The sequence below is a fragment of the Gymnoscopelus microlampas genome (assembly GCF_963454915.1).
Source record: "Gymnoscopelus microlampas genome assembly, chromosome: 19".
In the NCBI taxonomy this organism is placed as follows: Eukaryota; Metazoa; Chordata; class Actinopteri; order Myctophiformes; family Myctophidae; genus Gymnoscopelus; species Gymnoscopelus microlampas.
This window is the reverse complement of record NC_139956.1, coordinates 32,475,636-32,492,665: the sequence shown is the minus strand read 5'-3', so window position 1 is coordinate 32,492,665 and position 17,030 is coordinate 32,475,636. Positions and strand designations below refer to the sequence as shown.

The 17,030-nt window shown below is 43.3% G+C and overlaps 2 protein-coding genes and 1 long non-coding RNA gene across 3 annotated transcripts in view; 2 read left to right on the top strand and 1 right to left on the bottom strand.

The window, feature by feature from the left end:
- Window positions 1-17,030, top strand: part of LOC311035013 — a 115,264-nt gene that overhangs the window by 70,352 nt on the left and 27,882 nt on the right. The gene's annotated exons all lie outside the window — the stretch shown is intronic.
- On the bottom strand, window positions 57-1,205 carry LOC311035096 (general transcription factor IIE subunit 1-like; the record flags this gene model as incomplete). The annotated part of the gene is made up of 2 exons (XM_084043177.1): window positions 57-238; window positions 335-1,205. The coding sequence occupies 2 exons, from the start codon at window positions 1,203-1,205 to the stop codon at window positions 57-59; spliced, it is 1,053 nt and encodes a 350-aa protein (XP_083899303.1).
- The window catches only part of LOC311035008 (equilibrative nucleoside transporter 2), a 30,506-nt gene continuing 27,882 nt past the window's right edge, over window positions 14,407-17,030 (top strand). The window contains exon 1 of the mRNA XM_084043063.1: window positions 14,407-15,230. The gene's annotated coding sequence lies outside the window, so the exon portion shown is untranslated. The remainder of the gene's footprint in view (window positions 15,231-17,030) is intronic.

Below are 17,030 nucleotides of genomic sequence, written 5' to 3'. Positions count from 1 at the left end.
GTGTGTGTGTGTGTGTGTGTGTGTGTGTGTGTGTGTGTGTGTGTGTGTGTGTGTGTTCAGCAGTACATGGCCTCGTAGATACCCTGCCCCATTTTGATGTAGGCTTCTTTCTCCTGCGCGCTCATTTGCCCCACCAGCTCTGGTTTCTGGCTGACCTCCTGATATGACAGGGTCCTGCCCCCAACCATCACCGTGTACTCCTCCCCCACCTCCTCAAACTCATCATCATCATCATCCTCTTCCTCTTCGTCCTCCCCTCCCCCACCACTGTCTGCGTCGCGCCTCTTCTCGTGGAAGAGGACTTCGCGCATTACCTCGTTCTCGTGCGATTTACGAGAACGAGCAGCCCCACTGTCGAGGGCTCTGGGCGCCACGTCTGCCACGGGGTCGAGAGCATCAGGCTCACAATAGGCCCCCTGTACAGTGCTCTGGGTAAGCCAGATGGGCTGCTCTTTGGGAGCCTCGGCCTTGCCAGCCTGCCTGTGTTGGTCCTGCTCTCCCATGCTGATCACCACATTCTGGGTGTAGAGGTCAACATAGGAAGAGCCCTTGGTGGACCACGCCTCGCGGTACGTGCCGCCTGAAGCCCCAGATGCGGCTGCGGTACATCTGCGGTTGTCGTTTTCCGCCTCTCGGAGCTGTGAGTAGATGGGTTCGGTCTGCTCGTTGAAACGAGCGACCAGATTCCTGTCTTTCTTGGGCGACACGGACACATTGTCCTCCACCTCGGTCTGACAGCACGTACAGTGGTACGTCCCTTTTGTGGGGTCGAACAACTGTCCGGCGTCAAGGTCTGTGAAGGTGGAGAAGCAGCAGGGACAGCGGAAGGAGGCGCGATTGGTGGATTCTGCCTCCTCCGTGTCTAATCGCCTGCGCATGTTGTCCAGCTTGTACTTGATCACGTTGACTAGCATTCTATGGTTGATGAAATAGTAGTTGTGGCGATTCTTCTTGCCGTCCGGCATCGTTTCCACTTGCATGTGACACTTCACAAACTTGTCACCTTTCAGCGTGTTGAGTACGGAGTGCAGCTGCTTAGGGCCAAACTTGAGAAGTTCCAGCATGTCCTCCTCACGCAAGCAGGGGTTGCGGATGAGCACGTCCATGGCCAGGGCATGCTCAACGCCATAGAAGCCCCGCACCACCAGCTTGGCGAGCTGTTTGAGCGCCGCAGGGACCTCGGTCTGCTGCTCTGGTTCCATCATGTTCTAAGGTTGGAGCCAGATAGTCGCACAAAGAGGTTTGCTATTGCTTGGTTGGAGGTAAGGTGGATGAATCGCATGAGGTTAAAGAAGTAAAGGATTGCTGTTTGTGACGTAGCAAGGATGAAGCTCAGAGTACAAGCCTCAAAGAGGAGTCAAATCTATAAAGAGGCAAAAAGGACATTTGTTCAAGGTAGGTGCTAATGGAATTTGTTCAAGTGCAATAAGTTATTTTATCTCTTTCTATTATGGACGTTTGCTGAAACATACAGATTGCAAATAGTTTACAGCACCATAAAGTAAAGGAGAACTATAGAATTAATTCAGAATTCTTTCTGCTCTTGTTTGCTTGCAAGACTGAGGTTGAGAGGCTGTGGGGTGCCTTTTATGGACCAAATTCATTAACACCACGACATCACTGCAACATCATAGATCGAGCCCATAACTCATTTGCAGGGATGTGTGGGGCTTGCTAACAATCTGGGCCTTCAGAAAGACTGTGATTCATTATATATACTGTCTGGTGGGGATGCTCTTGTCACCACAATGATGTCACCCTGATGTCACTACGGTGACGTCAGGTAGTGTCAGGTATCCATATATGGAGCGGGCTATGTCAGTTATGCCCAAAGGAGGGGTGTTCTGATGTCAGAGCTAGGTACGTTTAGGAATTTCCCTTTCTAGAGATTCTATGCTGTCGTCGTCTCCATTTATGGGGATCTCCATATATAGGCTAGTGCTGGCAAGTATGCCCTGAACGTTCGCAACAGACTGGATAGTGTTTGCTCTTTGTTTTATTGTATTTATTTATTTTAATTCATGTGAGGTTCAAAGCTTCATGCTTCTCCTTTAGGGAGACCAGGCATTCATGGCAGGTGAAACCAAGGTGGTGGACAGTGGTGGAAGACGTATTCACATGTTTTACTTAAGTAGAAGTAACAATACCATATTATAGAAATAATAAGTAAAAGTGTGGTATTAAAAATGTACTTGGGTGAAAGTACAAAAGTGCAGAATGTCCCATTTCACAGGTTTTCACATGTATAAAAATATTTTTAAAATAGCTGAACTACAAGCTCACAACGGGCTGGGGGTGGCACCTCTCAGCAGGGAGTGTTAGGCGGGAGGAGTAGGAGGACGACGGAGGCTCTACGTCCTCCCGGTAGGGGCTCCTCACTGGTAGGTCAGGATACAACAGCAGTGACAACACACTGAAATGTGTGTGGGGAGGAAATAATTGGCATAATGACTAAATTGGGGAGAAAAATGGGTATAAAGGTGACTGCCATGTAACCAGTATGGCAGTCACCAGTAAGTATGACACCACCAGCACACTACAAACCAGTCTGGGCCGACTGATGTGGTCAATATCAGTAGGAGGTGTCTGGACATCATCAGTAAGCAGGACCTGGGCAGGAACTATCACTGCAACAGAAAGGCTTTTTAAGCTGGCAGTATGTTTAACTCTTTGTCTTACACTTTTTCACAGCCAGCCAACTCTCCAAAGATTCTCCTTTGTCCGGGTGCCTACACTTATAGAGGCCTTCATCAGCTTTGGAAACATGGTCGATGGTCATCTGTCTCATAGACTCCGAGCTAACCAGGGAGCTGAGGGAGCCATCTTTGTAGAACTTGGCAGGTGGCCTGATGCTGATCTTCCTCTTTGCAAAGGCAGAGAGGTTTCACATCCTCTCCCTATGACACAGGAAGTGCAGGACAGTCCAGGATCACAGTACTTTCTCAACATCAAGGCAGTGTTGACATAATATGATTTAGCAAGATATGATGCAACATGTAACAAAACATAATACAACAACATGATATTATATAACATGCGATAACATGACATAATGTAACATGACATAATATGATGTAATGTAATATCAGTCAACCAACCAACCACCCAACCCAAAATGTATCTACCTAGCAAAGTACAACCCCATCATATTCCCTCCCTCCCTCCATCCATCAATCCAATTTTGTCCATGCAAACAATAGGCTCTATGCACAGCAGCCATATTGTGAAGAAATTCACAGGTGTTACCAATGATGGCTCTGTTCCATTCTCTTCAAACAGAGTCAGGGTGCTGATATCGTTCATGTTGGCTCACTGGAAACACTCTGTTTCACCAGTGGGTCTCAAAGTGTGGGGTCCAGGGACCCTCATGGTTCCTTGAGGGGGTTCCAATGGCCTCTTACGGGTGTGTACGGGTCCATTTGGTTCCATTTGTACACTCTCAGAGTTATGGTGGTCGTGGAAATTAAAAAGTCTGATAATCACTGACACTAAATGGAACAGAGCCTTCATGTATCATTGGTAACACTTGTGAATTTCTTCACAATATAGCTGCTGTGAATAGAGCCTATTGATTTTGTTCTTATTTTTGAGTGGTGCCAACCAGTCCTATATCTGACTTTGTCTGTGTGTCCGTGTGTATGTCCGTATGTCCAATAAACAAACATTGATGACAACATCAATACGGGGCTCATCAAAGGCACCACTCTCTTCACACAGGGTGTGATTTTTAGCGTCGCTAGCCGCTCGGATCCTGCTCTATACCTGACTTTGTCCGTGTTCACCGTCAACGTTCTGATTGGTCAGACCCGTCAACGTTCTGATTGGTCAGACCAGTCAACGTTCTGATTGGTCAGACCCGTCATTTTTAGCGGCGCTAGCCGAGCGGATCCTGCTCTATACCTGACTTTGTCCGACAAAATGTATCAAAGGCGCCGCTACCTTCACACAGGGTGTGATTTTTTTATTTGTTGATTAGTTACTTCAAAGGTTGTAACAGTTTTGCGTGTTCACTTGGCTTCTGCCTACTACGGGCAGGCAATGTTACCTATAGAGGATTGTTTGTTACCTGCCAGGCTATGCTGTTCTGTGTAGTAGGGAAAGGGTTCCCAAACTTTTCAGTGCCGGGACCCCCACAAAATAATCATATTTTGAACTACGGACCCCCCACCCTGACAAGCACTTGTAATTGTATGCATTACATTTAGTTTGACTCGGTTCCACAGATAATTATTGTGAAAATATCTTCACAATGTTTGCCTCTTATGTAATATTTGACAATTTGGCCAATTTGGTATTAAAAAGGTCTTAAATTGTAACTTCAGAAATGTGCAGATACCCTGCATATACACTTATATAGTGTGTTGGTTTGTTTATTGTTAGGTGAGAAAACAATGTTGCACATTAAGCTAATCATCTGGGTGGACCACAAAATAATTTGGGGACCCCCCTGGGGATCCCGACCCCCAGTTTGGGAACCACTGTAGTACAGCCATAGTTATAAGCTATTACTGTATATAGCCCAACAAGCAAAAAAGATAGCAATGGCGCCACCCTGGGGCGGTCACTCACGACATTTATCTGACAATTCAGTCAAGGGGAACAGTCACTTCACATGTCTATCCGGTGGGACTCTCATGTAGCCTACATGTTATAATTCTGGGTCATATTATGACATCAATATAAATAAAACAAGTCAAAAGAGTACTAGGGCAAGTGACAACAAATTCACCCCCGAGGAGGGGGGGGGGCACAACTGACCAACCACAACGGACATTTCTATTCTTAGAACCTTGCCACTAGGAGGGCTAAAATGTAAAGGTTGACCTGAGGGTCAACCTTTACACCAGTGGTAGCCTACTACGAGAGTAGGTCAGTGGTTCTCAACCTGTGGGTCAGGACCCCCAGGGTTTTTTGGGAGGGGGTTCCGAGATGATAGTGAAGTGACAATTTAAGGACTTTTAAGACCTTTTTAGTACATACAAAAATAAATAAATTTAAAAAAACAAAAGAAAAGACAAAGACCATTACTGCATCAAAAGTAATCGACAAACTGTACTATAAAACATTGGCCAAATTGTCAAATAATATAAGAAAAAGGCAACAAATTTGAAAATAGCCAATTGTTACGATCCTTAGTCTATAGAGCGTGCCAACGACTCGTCACCACGGGGGGTGTGGCATAGTAGCCGCAGACATACTTGAGGGGGGCAATGTTAAGTCAACCTGATTTTTACCCCTCAAAGATGTCCGCCGCTACCAAAAGACACTTGTTGACACCCCCTTCAGGATTTTTGCCACGCTCTATAGGGAATGAAAGGACCGTGACATAAGGTTGGCAAGTGAGTTTTATTGTTTTGACCCTTTTCTTGTTATTGCTCGGAAAGTGACGCAGATAATACAGTTTTTACATTAATCCAAATTTAAACTTAAATTATATAAACATGGAAAATGACCCCAGTGCAAAATCAATAAATAAATATAACAAACTAACCTATGCTGTGAATCCCCTACCTAGCCTAACCTCTACCAAATCAAAATTACATCTAGTCCCTAATCTAATTTCCCTAATCTAACCTAAGCAAAAAGAGGACTGTGAACAAGAAGCTGGCACTGGCGGTCAACACAAACACCAAAAGAGTTGTAAGAGTTTGAAGATTATAATCACTTGTCTTTGACTCAATGCTACTTTAGCAAGCTCAATTCAAACAGGATGCATCTCACACCGAGGGTACAACAAAAATACATGGGGTACTAAACTTTTAGCTCCCAGAGTATTTCTATTTACTTTGACACATTCAGTTGGACAGTGTGTAACAGCACTGCACTGCATGCTACACACTGTCACTGAGCACAGCTGATGACAGTTCATTTATAATGGCCAGGCGTGGCCAGGCGTCCTTCTGATTGGTCCAATTGCTGATAGACGGGCTCCTCCTCAACCAGGTCTCCTCCCACGTAGGACCTAAGCTGGATGTGCAGGAGTCAGTGGGACTACCAAACTGTCCATAGTAATACATAATATAATATAAAAAGAACCCTCACATGTAACACCAATCTACAAGCTCACAACGCCTCGTTGTGAGCTTGTAGATCTACTATCTTCACAATATTTCTCTGTGGAACGCAGTCAAACAAAATGTGGGGTCCCATTGGGGTTCAAATATGATTATTTTGGGGGGTCACGGCCTGAAAAGGTTGAGAACCACTGGAGTAGGTGATGGGGTCACCAAAATCAAAATAGTTCTTCCTCTGGGCTGGGGAGCATGAATGTGCTTATCCAATTCCAACATTAGAGTATGATATATCTTGTGTGCAAGTGGACATTTCGGCCTGAGGGTGGTGCTATAGTAAAGACCATGGGGTCAACAAAACCTGTAGGGTTCATGAGAAAAATAGTTTTCAGCATGATCAAAGCCATGGCAATTTACTGTTTACATTTTTAAATGTTGAAAAAGTATGTTGCTTTTATTTTTACATTTATATTGCATGGTAGTGGGTACTACTATTTTCAGCTGGGCCATTACTTTCAAGCCCACACTGACTAAACACAAAATTGTGCTAAATTAGAGAGAGAAAAATCTGTTATTAAAAATAAAATGGATGAAATATTGGAAAATGGATTTCCAATATTTGACTGCTTTTAAGAGTATAATCTCTCAAGACTATCTAAAATATAATGGTATTACAGAAGAGCAGCATGTCACTTTTGAACTAGTTAACATGGCTGAAGGATGAGTAAACTTATCACCAAAGACATCATTTCGATCATTAATCTCTTAAATTAAACCAAATACACAAAACTCAAAAATTACTCCATCTGTAAAATGTGTTTTTCTGCTAGATAAACAATCTACCATGTTTTGCCGTGCTTTTGACATAGATGTGTGCAGTGTAACCACGATGTTACTGCTACTGTAATAATAGGTCTATGGGAAACATTGGGACAAACAAAAGGCCAAAAAGTTAAATGATTTCACCAGGCTATTAAAATAACCATAATACAATGATGCAGTACAAGTGGGCCTCAAGGGTATAGGCTACATTAAACTCGGATCCCAGGCTTTGGAGTGCAGTGGAGCGAGATTTGATGGCTGCTGGCCACGCAAGAAGGGTACATGGGCTCCCCTAATTACTGACACACAACATAAAGGAACAAGGAAGGAAACATAAAAACAAACAAACAAACTAACTTACAAACAACAACAGTTTGCAATGGTGGAAGAATATATTTTACTTAAGTAAAAGTAGCAATACCACAATATAAAATTACTATGTTACAAGTAAAAGGCCTGTGCTCAAAATGTTAATGTAAAGTGGTTAATGTATGTTTTATAATGTAATCATTTTTATCTGCAGTAACTAAAGCAACTAGTAACTAAAGTTTTTTAATAATTGCAGTGGAGTAAAAGTACAATATTTGCCTCTGAGATGTAGTGGAGTAAAAGTACTGAAAATTGGAAATACTCCAGTAAAGCAAAAGTACCTCAGAATTGTACTTAAGTACAGTACTTGAGTAAATGTACTTAGTTACTTTACACCACTGACAGTTTGTCACTAGCCCAAAACCACAAAATATATTGTGGCAGTTCTGTTTTGAGTACAAATTATTTCACAACAACCACTATTACCCCAAATATATTTCAATATCAATGTGTTCAGTTTTTTTTTATATCACGTCATCTGTGAATCCAGACCCAAAAGAATGATCATGGAAAAAGAAGCAGACAGCCAACAGCTGAGGTAGGGGCATATTGCCTGGGGGTATATGCAATGAAAGCCAGACCTGAAAACAGAAACATATATTATAAACATTTAATTGCCCACGGTTATCCAACCATGGGTTTTTTTCTGCCTGGGTCACTGTGACAGGCGAGGCCTGATTCAGGACAGCCAAGTTTTTTCCATATTTGAGATGGTGTAGCTCCTTCACCATGTCATTACTTGATGAATTGAATACACAGGACCACAATGGAAACAATCCCCTAGGGCTTTTTGTGTTATCCTTTTAGTTTAGCAATCATTGTAATATCTAACGCGGTACTATTTGCAACTGTTAATAAAGAATCAAAATGGGCAGTGCGCAGCGGCAGTGCTGATGATAGGTCAGCTGCCATGACCCCTAACCTAATCTAACCAAATCAGGGAATATAGCTCTATCCATAGAGATACAAAGAAGGCTCTATCTCACATGCATCTATACACCTGTCTCTTGCTACTGATGGTCCATTGTGGAACCTTGGGCCGTCAACCTTTACTTTATAGAGTGTGGAGCACAGAAGCTGTACTCCAATTAGAAGGCTGAACGTGTCATCCACTGTTTTTGATATACTGAATGTAATAGATAAGGACTTCAGAATTCTCCAAGCGCTCAACCGAACGCTTGTTTGCATGCAGACCTAGATGTGGAGCGATTTGCCTTCGTGATATATCAGGTCGTATTGTTCTAATATCATTAATTTGCTGTTCTTTTATTCACATAGTATAAAGGGAATCTCCCTTGTTTATCAATAAAGATGCCTTGCGCATGTGAACGGTAATCTCTGTGTATGTCGTCTATAAACTGGACTTTAGGGTTCATTGAACCAAGAGTGACAGGTCGGTTACGGCACATCAGCTGGTGACCCCGACCGTGACCCTGTCCAGTCCAGACGACCGCTGGATCCATAAGATCTAAATAACAATTCGCCCATACACTATGTGCTACAATTCCTTGGGGCCCCAGGAAGAGTACACGCGGTGCTATATGTGAATTGTATTATGTCAAATTTAGGTCAATTGTTAAAGATAATGTGTAAATATGATTGCTTGCATGTGAAGTCACCACTGAACAGCAGATTGAATGACCTTTGTGTATTAATACTTAGGCTCTGTACTTCCTATACCCCATGATGTCCCGTTAGTGGCTGGGTGGACCGAGTCGATCCTCCCAGCATCTGTCTCTCTGTATTCTGTGATCGTATAGTCTACTGAGACACTACACTGTCTCTCTGTATTCTATGATCCTATAGTCTACTGAGAGACTACACTGTCTCTCTGTATTCTATGATCCTATAGTCTACTGAGACACTACACTGTCTCTCTGTATTCTATGATCCTATAGTTTACTGGGACACTACACAGTCTCTCTGTAGTCTATACTCCTATAGACACTATTCTATACTTCTATGAGACACTACACTAGCTGCCTTTGCACGGCTCTCTAAATCGCAAACCACGCCGGGTTCATGGGAGAAGATATCGTGTAGCCTAAGTTGTGTACGTTATATGTCGTTAAATGTTGTTATATGTTGTCTTTATATGTATGTGAGCTGGGACTGCGGCTCAGGGAAGACCCCAAAAATACTACAGGTTGTGAGCTGGGACTGCGGCTCAGGGAAGACCCCAAAAATACTACAGGAGGTGACGAAAGACCGTAAACGCGCCTTGGAGGACGCTCCTGGGTCCGAGCGGTTGGTCACATGTAAGCTGGGTCCGCGGCTTAGGGAAGACCCCAAAAAATACTACAGGTGTGAGCTGGGACTGCGGCTTAGGGAAGACCCCAAAAATACTACAGGTTATGGTTAAGCTGGGTCCGCGGCTTAGGGAAGACCCCAAAAATACTACAGGTTATGGTTAAGCTGGGTCCGCGGCTTAGGGAAGACCCCAAAAATACTACAGGTTATAATTAAGCTGGGTTCGCGGCTTAGGGAAGACCCCAAAAATACTACAGGTTATAATTAAGCTGGGTCCGCGGCTTAGGGAAGACCCCAAAAATACTACACGTTGAAAGGCTGGCTCTGCAGCCTAGGGCTGACCCCTAAATGGTACCACAGTGTGTCATATATGTTGTCTATACTGTATGTGTATGTTGTGTATGTTGAACGCATGTCGTCCTGAATGAATGAAGGCCTCTGTAAGTCCTGTTTGTTTGTTTGTTTGTTTTTTAAGGTATGTTTGTACGTCAGAGACGTGTAGGCTGAAGGTGCGGAATTGGTCAAGAAAAATACCTTCTGTCATTGTTAAGTGTACATGTTTGTATCTACTGTAAGCAGGAGGCGTGCTGCTGTAGAACACCTGACCAGTGTGACTGACCGTGTGACTGCTGCAGCTAAATGTGTGTCCCACTTTGGGGTAAGTGTTAGAGGTGAATGCATCAGGAATTGTGAGAGTATGAATGACAGGCGCACCCACTCTATTTATTAGGATCGTGGTTCAACTTATTTCATATATGCCCCTCGATCGCGTGCCGTTCCTGGGTCCATGTGTGTGATTGGGTTGGACACAAATCATATAGTTCTGCTTAAGTGACTTCTGATTCTGGTTACTATGGTGCATTCACAAGTGCATGGCTTTGTACCATTTTGAGTCTGACTCAATGGAGCACAGCGATTTACTTCTGAGTGAACGGTGTGAAGGCCTGAGGACGTAGGAGACACTAGGGGAATATTTTCCAGGGGGAGTGAGAGAGAGAAAGAAACTTAGTAATACCCCACATTCACGTAAGGTACATCCTTGACACCTGCTACTGTTTTTTTCCTGAATTAAAATATTTGAGTTATATTGAAGCAGGTACCCCTGAGAATTTACATACTGCAGTTATCCAACGGCAGGTTGACCAGTACTTTCAAAGTAAAAAATAGGAGAACACAGTCAATGAATTACAAAAGGCAGCCATGCATACAGCTCAGCCATTTGGAAGTTGCCGATCTACAAGCTCACCAGCCCTTCCATCTGGAGCACTTCGAGCTTGTAGATCTGCTATTTTCAGGGGGAAATTGTGCATGTCAGGTATGAGAAATTGTGATCGGGGACAGGCTGCTTATTTTACTTTTCTAACTGTGGGTTTTCACTCCACTCTGATACCAGCGTTTGTTTTTGGTACTTTGACCCAAGTACATGTAAGTGAGTGTAGTCTGCTCCGTGAGCACTTTTGTTTAGTGAATTTGTTCTATTTAGGAATGCAAGCAAGGAAGATAACACATGGGGCTCAGTGTTGGAAGGTCACAAAGTACATCTACTCAAGTGTCCTACTTGAGTACATTTGAGGTTTTCCATTTGTACTGCACTGGAGTAGTTCCAGTTGTCAATACTTTTACTTATACTCGACTACATTTCAGAGGCCAATGTTGTACATCTACTCCAGTATAATTACTGGGAACCTTGGATATTTAGGACTCATCTCAAATTAGTGAACTCAACGGAAACATGCTGTGTTCTTATTGTTATTATATTATAGATAATAATGACAATAACAATAATAATTTTAAGAATGTAAGTGGGCAGAACGCCAAAACGCTTATAGATTGAACTCTTAATTCCTTGTTTCATTGGCACGGCCAAGCTGCTTAACTTACAGTGGAGAGTGACATTTTGGAGTGCGGTGATCATAAAACATTGGTTGTTATAGACCAAACACAGATAGCACGCACACATGAAGGCCTAGAGCAGAACAGAGGCCTTACTGACATCACATTTGCCACGTTTCACCGATTTGCCACACAGACTGCACTATCAAATTACATTCAAGTGCCACAGACACAGTGCCTGTAGGCATTCCACACATTAATATAAGTGCCATATTCCCAAAATGGACCTTGACAGAAGTTAGAGATGTATTGATTCCACATTCGACGCTAACTTGCAACATGACTGGCAGAGGTTCACTTCCAGCTATGACCTGATGGAACATGGAACTGTACTATGTGCGCTACAAGTGAAACACCACAAACTTAAACCATCGTTCTAGACATGACGTAGAGGGCCAGCAATAGACTTAAGCGACGTGTATGAAACTCACTTCTGATGCCACCTATGGGGAACAGACATCCAGCCTTGGGGAAGCTTGGGTTGCTCAGACTTTGAACGTTTCGGAGACTTTACATCAGTTCACTACTATTCTATGGTCATGGACACATGACCTCTCGTCTCTTCAGCCAGTGGAATATACGCAGCTGGGGTTGACCTCTTGCCTGCTCTCTGTTGTTATGGCCTCGACATGTGCAAACACATACATTTCTATCGATCTGGAGAGGACACAACACGATTTATGTTTATAAGTGACAATAGAGACACGCACACCAGAGCTATCAATGCTTGGCCGTATCGTTATCTATAACACAATTCGGTCTGTTATGAAATTACACAACTATATGACAAAAAATTGATCCCAACTTTGATTAGTGGGTAGTGAAGATTAAATTATAACATATTTATAGTAAGTGAATAGTACAGCTGAGGCAGTGTTAATTAGACGTCATGGACCGAGATTACTTCAATAATGTAATAAGTGAAAAAAAACAACCCTGTTAAGGGAGGTCCAGTGACAAGTGACAAACTGTTGGAATGTGTAGTGAAATAGAATGCCACAATCAATTTTTTTTTTGTTGTTTCAAAATTAAACTAAAATTATGCAGGACTTAAGTGAAATGCTTATCTAAATTACTTACGTGAATTGAAAGGTAGTTGATTTCTGTTGCACTTGAGTTAGGCTGTGTTGTCGAGAGGCTCACGAGCACGTTGGGTGATGCTTGGCTGAACATTTATGACTACAGACAGTAGCTGCACGGTCCACGGCCTTTGAAGGGTGCACACTTCGGGGTGGTGTACGTGTTGGCTTCTGTCATGCTATTTTGTTGTGTTTAACCGAAAGCGAAACTGTGTGTGTGTGTGTGTGTGTGTGCTGCTCAGAATATCTCCCTGTTGTGTTAATGGTCAGTGCGTTAAGTGGTACATTATGAGAACATGCCGGGGTTTGGTTGCAGAGTGGATGTCAAGTGATTTCATACATTGTTGACATTTGCGTTGCAGTTTGTTGCCAGTTGCGGTGGACTGGCTGAAAACTACACGGTCTTCAAAATAGTCCATACTTTAAGTGCATCGATCGTGGCGCAAAATGTATCCAATTACGTTGCTGAGCATTGACCTAACTTTTATTTCTATTACCAGGTGACCACTGATTGACCAAGGGTAGTGGGGAGGTCCGAAAGACTTAAGTGTAACCTTCCATTTCTCTAAAATAGGTTGACTGCTTGCAGGAGAGACGTATACACTTTTGGTGTCGTTAACCCTCCATTTCTCTGAAACAGGTCATTGGGTGCAGAAGAATAATGTCAATTGACCTGTGCATAAGGCACAGGAAAGTTGTTTTGTTGTGTTTCCAATTACATGTTGTGAACGGTCAAGGAGGGTGGCCTCTGCACATTCCTATGCTGTGTGCCCTGCCGGGTGGCAGGTCAAGGAGGGTTATAGTATGTTTACATTTTTTTATATATAAATATTTATGTTATGTATCGCCATGCATAGATATCTATATAGATATATGGACATTTTTACATTTTTTTTATATATAAATATTTATGTTATGTATCGCCATGCATAGATATCTATATAGATATATGGTTTACATTTTTTTAATATATATATACTTATGTGATGTCTCGCCATGCATGGATATGTATATAAATATATGGCCCTCTCCCCAATCAACAACTACACACACTCTCACAATCACACCACATAACATTATATTGCCACCTGGGCCCCCATGCTGAACTTGACGAAGAACACCCCTGCACGATATCTGCGCCCCGACTTTTGACCTCAAGGAGGGTACGGATCTGACTGGCGCTTGGGGTTTGGGGTCCCTGTGTATAATACGGGGGGGGGGCCTAGTCTTGGACTCTGTCGGAACCTCCTCCTCCAGGCTCGGAAAAGTGACCACCTCAAGCGGAGGAATTGGAGAAGAAGAAACCAAAAAAAATAAATAATATTACACACTTTAGAAGAGTTGCTTGTAAAGGAAAACTCAGTGGGAGTGCCCCACTGAGGGAACCTAAGTTTAGCTATACACTTGTTGGATGCAAATGATGTACTGTAATTGTCCCCAATAAGAGCTCATGTCCAGATGGTAGGTTTGGGACTGCCCCAGCCTAGTTCAGAGTTTCCCCTTCAAAGAAAAGGGTTTTCCTCGGCTCACATGACTCAAAAAAAAAAAAAAAAAAAAAGGAAAAAAATTGGACCTGAATTTTTTAAACATGCAATATGTTATGCTATAAAGTAATTGATATAAAATACTGTTCACATTTAGGTGTTGTGGGTACTAAATTCGTACCCAAGGAGGGGTTGATGGTCCATTGTGGAACCTTGGGCCGTCAACCTTTACTTTATAGAGTGTGGAGCACAGAAGCTGTACTCCAATTAGAAGGCTGAACGTGTCATCCACTGTTTTTGATATACTGAATGTAATAGATAAGGACTTCAGAATTCTCCAAGCGCTCAACCGAACGCTTGTTTGCATGCAGACCTAGATGTGGAGCGATTTGCCTTCGTGATATATCAGGTCGTATTGTTCTAATATCATTAATTTGCTGTTCTTTTATTCACATAGTATAAAGGGAATCTCCCTTGTTTATCAATAAAGATGCCTTGCGCATGTGAACGGTAATCTCTGTGTATGTCGTCTATAAACTGGACTTTAGGGTTCATTGAACCAAGAGTGACAGGTCGGTTACGGCACATCACTACTATACTCTGTGTTCCTTGCTGCTTGCTTGCTTGAATAATCCCACACTGGCCACACAATGCAGGGTGCAGAAACAGTTAATGATTTGGTCCATCATGGTCTGTAAATTTGGTCCAGAATTCCTTACTGTATGTCTATATGCCTATAATAGGGTATAGACTTAAAAGTACAACTATGGTCAAAAACTATGGTCAAAATAGCCATTCTTGGAGGTTATGTAGTAGTTTTACCATGTACACATAATAATGGTGAAGATTATTTTGGTTAAAGTTGGAGACCTCGCACAGTAGTGGAAGGTTCAGTCCAGCACACTCTTCTCAAACAGTTAGAGAGAACTCGCTATAAACGCTCTGGTCTGGACCAGAGCCATTCTTCACCCTATACAACACGGCGGGGGAGGGGCGTCCACAGTCACACACAGTCTGAACGGACGAGATGGAAATGACGAGGATTACACACACACAAACTGTCTGTCTACGTAGCTAAACACTGTAAATACTGGAGCCATTAGAGCACGTACGGTAATCCTCCCCGCGCATTGCGTTCCCGCCACGTGGATGCGCGGAAACAAGAGAGCAATCGCGTTACATTTAAGGTTGATTATTGTCGTTTCATTAATGACATAGTCTCTTCTATAGAAGAAGGAGGACATCTGTGTTGTTTTCCCGCAGGCAGCAACATGAGAACACGCCAGTGACAACCACAGACACCGCCAGGGCATCGTTTCAAGGTAGGCTACAGTGTTCTTAACGTTATAACTGGGCGGCATAATGCAATAATAGACCGATCGCTGCAGCGGGATGAATGTATGTATTTGACTCCTTTGTACGACGCCGTGCATGAGGCGTTGTGGACGGACTGCGGCTCCCCCTTCGTTCATAGCCGTCAATAGCCCCATTACGAACCTCTCAAACTATACAGCTCCGAGATGAGGTTCCACTGCGGATCTCGCCGGAATCGGTGGACCGCCCGCCAAGGGTCAGTGGATTACCCTTTTTTACCACATCGTATCTAGAAACTAATGGTAGTCTCCAAATTCTACGGATGTTTGAGGATGTTCCGGAACCTTAACCGTTTGGACCGGCTCGAAACAACCGCTTAAATCGCTTATTTAGTCAGCCTGTGGCCATGTTTACCCATTGTAGCCGAACAGGGAGCAGTACTGGCACCTAACGTTGTTTTTTTTCCGGGTTGAATGGGAAACATGGCCACTGGCTGACTAAATAAGCGATTTAAGCGGTTATTTCGCGCCGGTCCAAAAAGTTAGGGTTCCAGAACAAACTCAAACATTTGTAGAATTTGGAGACCACCATTAGTTTTTGGATGCGACGTGGCGAAAAAGGTAATCCACGGACCTTTGGCGGGCGGTCCACTGATTCCGGTAGAGATCCCAGTGGAACCTCATCTCGGAGTCCGGGAGCTGTATAGCGGAGTGAGAGGTTCGTAGTGGGGCTTGGCGAATGGGTGAATGATGATGTGACAACAATGCCACTCTTGTTCCTCTCTGTGTCAATTACGTTACCATTTCCAAAGGCTAAATAAATCTCAGTGTTTTCTCAATTTAGCCCATTTGTAACCATTTAACAAACTGTCATATATAGGCCCTACTAGGGCTATGAGATTTGATGTGTGCATCACTCTTCTGGATGCCATTGTTAATGCGACACACAGCTTGGTCCAGACATCATCACTAGTGTATCATCATCTGAAATGATCATTTTTTTGCTATTACAGTTACAGATGATGGCCGTTATATACATGTGTACCATATTTTTGTTTATTATAAGCCATTCATCATTACCATAAGGCTGGTGTGGTGTTGCTGTGGAACACTGGCCAAATATGTCCTGCGATCTAATTTCCTTGAATAGAGTAAAGTGCGGGCACCTGGTCCTGCAACATGGTGACACCTGCCATGTGCCATGTGCCATCTGGCCAGCACATGTGTTGTCTGTCTGACTCATCTTGGAATTACTAGCCCTGGTAATCCTTTCAGGAGGTTGACTCACTCACAAAGAGGTTATCACCATCATAATCACCACATAGCAGGATGTCAGTTGTAGCAAGGTCTGCAGTGAGCAAGCAAACTAGCGTTGGGGAGACAAAAGTGATGTGGCCAAGTCTTATAATTAAACTGTTGTCATCATAATATGAAGGTATTGTTTACATACAGTGGGTCACTCACAGCTGACAGAGCTGACACTCAATGTTTATCAACTGATTTGACCTACTTTTTAAACACAGCAGGGCCAACCAAATGACATTTCTTGTTTCCTGAAATTGAGGGGTGGCTTTTAGTTGGATACAACAAAGAAGAATGGATTTAATCAATGTGGCTGTTCAGAATCAGCAGTCTGGTTTTGCACTGGCTCTTGGAAGGTGTGTGTGTGTGTGCCTGTGGTGAAGGAGGCATGCCAGGCATGTGTGTGTGCCTGTGTGGTGAGTGAGGTAAGCATGCAAAGCTTTGTTTAGACGCATCTGTGACCTCCCACTCTAGCTCCGGGACTCTGTCACATGGCATTGCCATCCA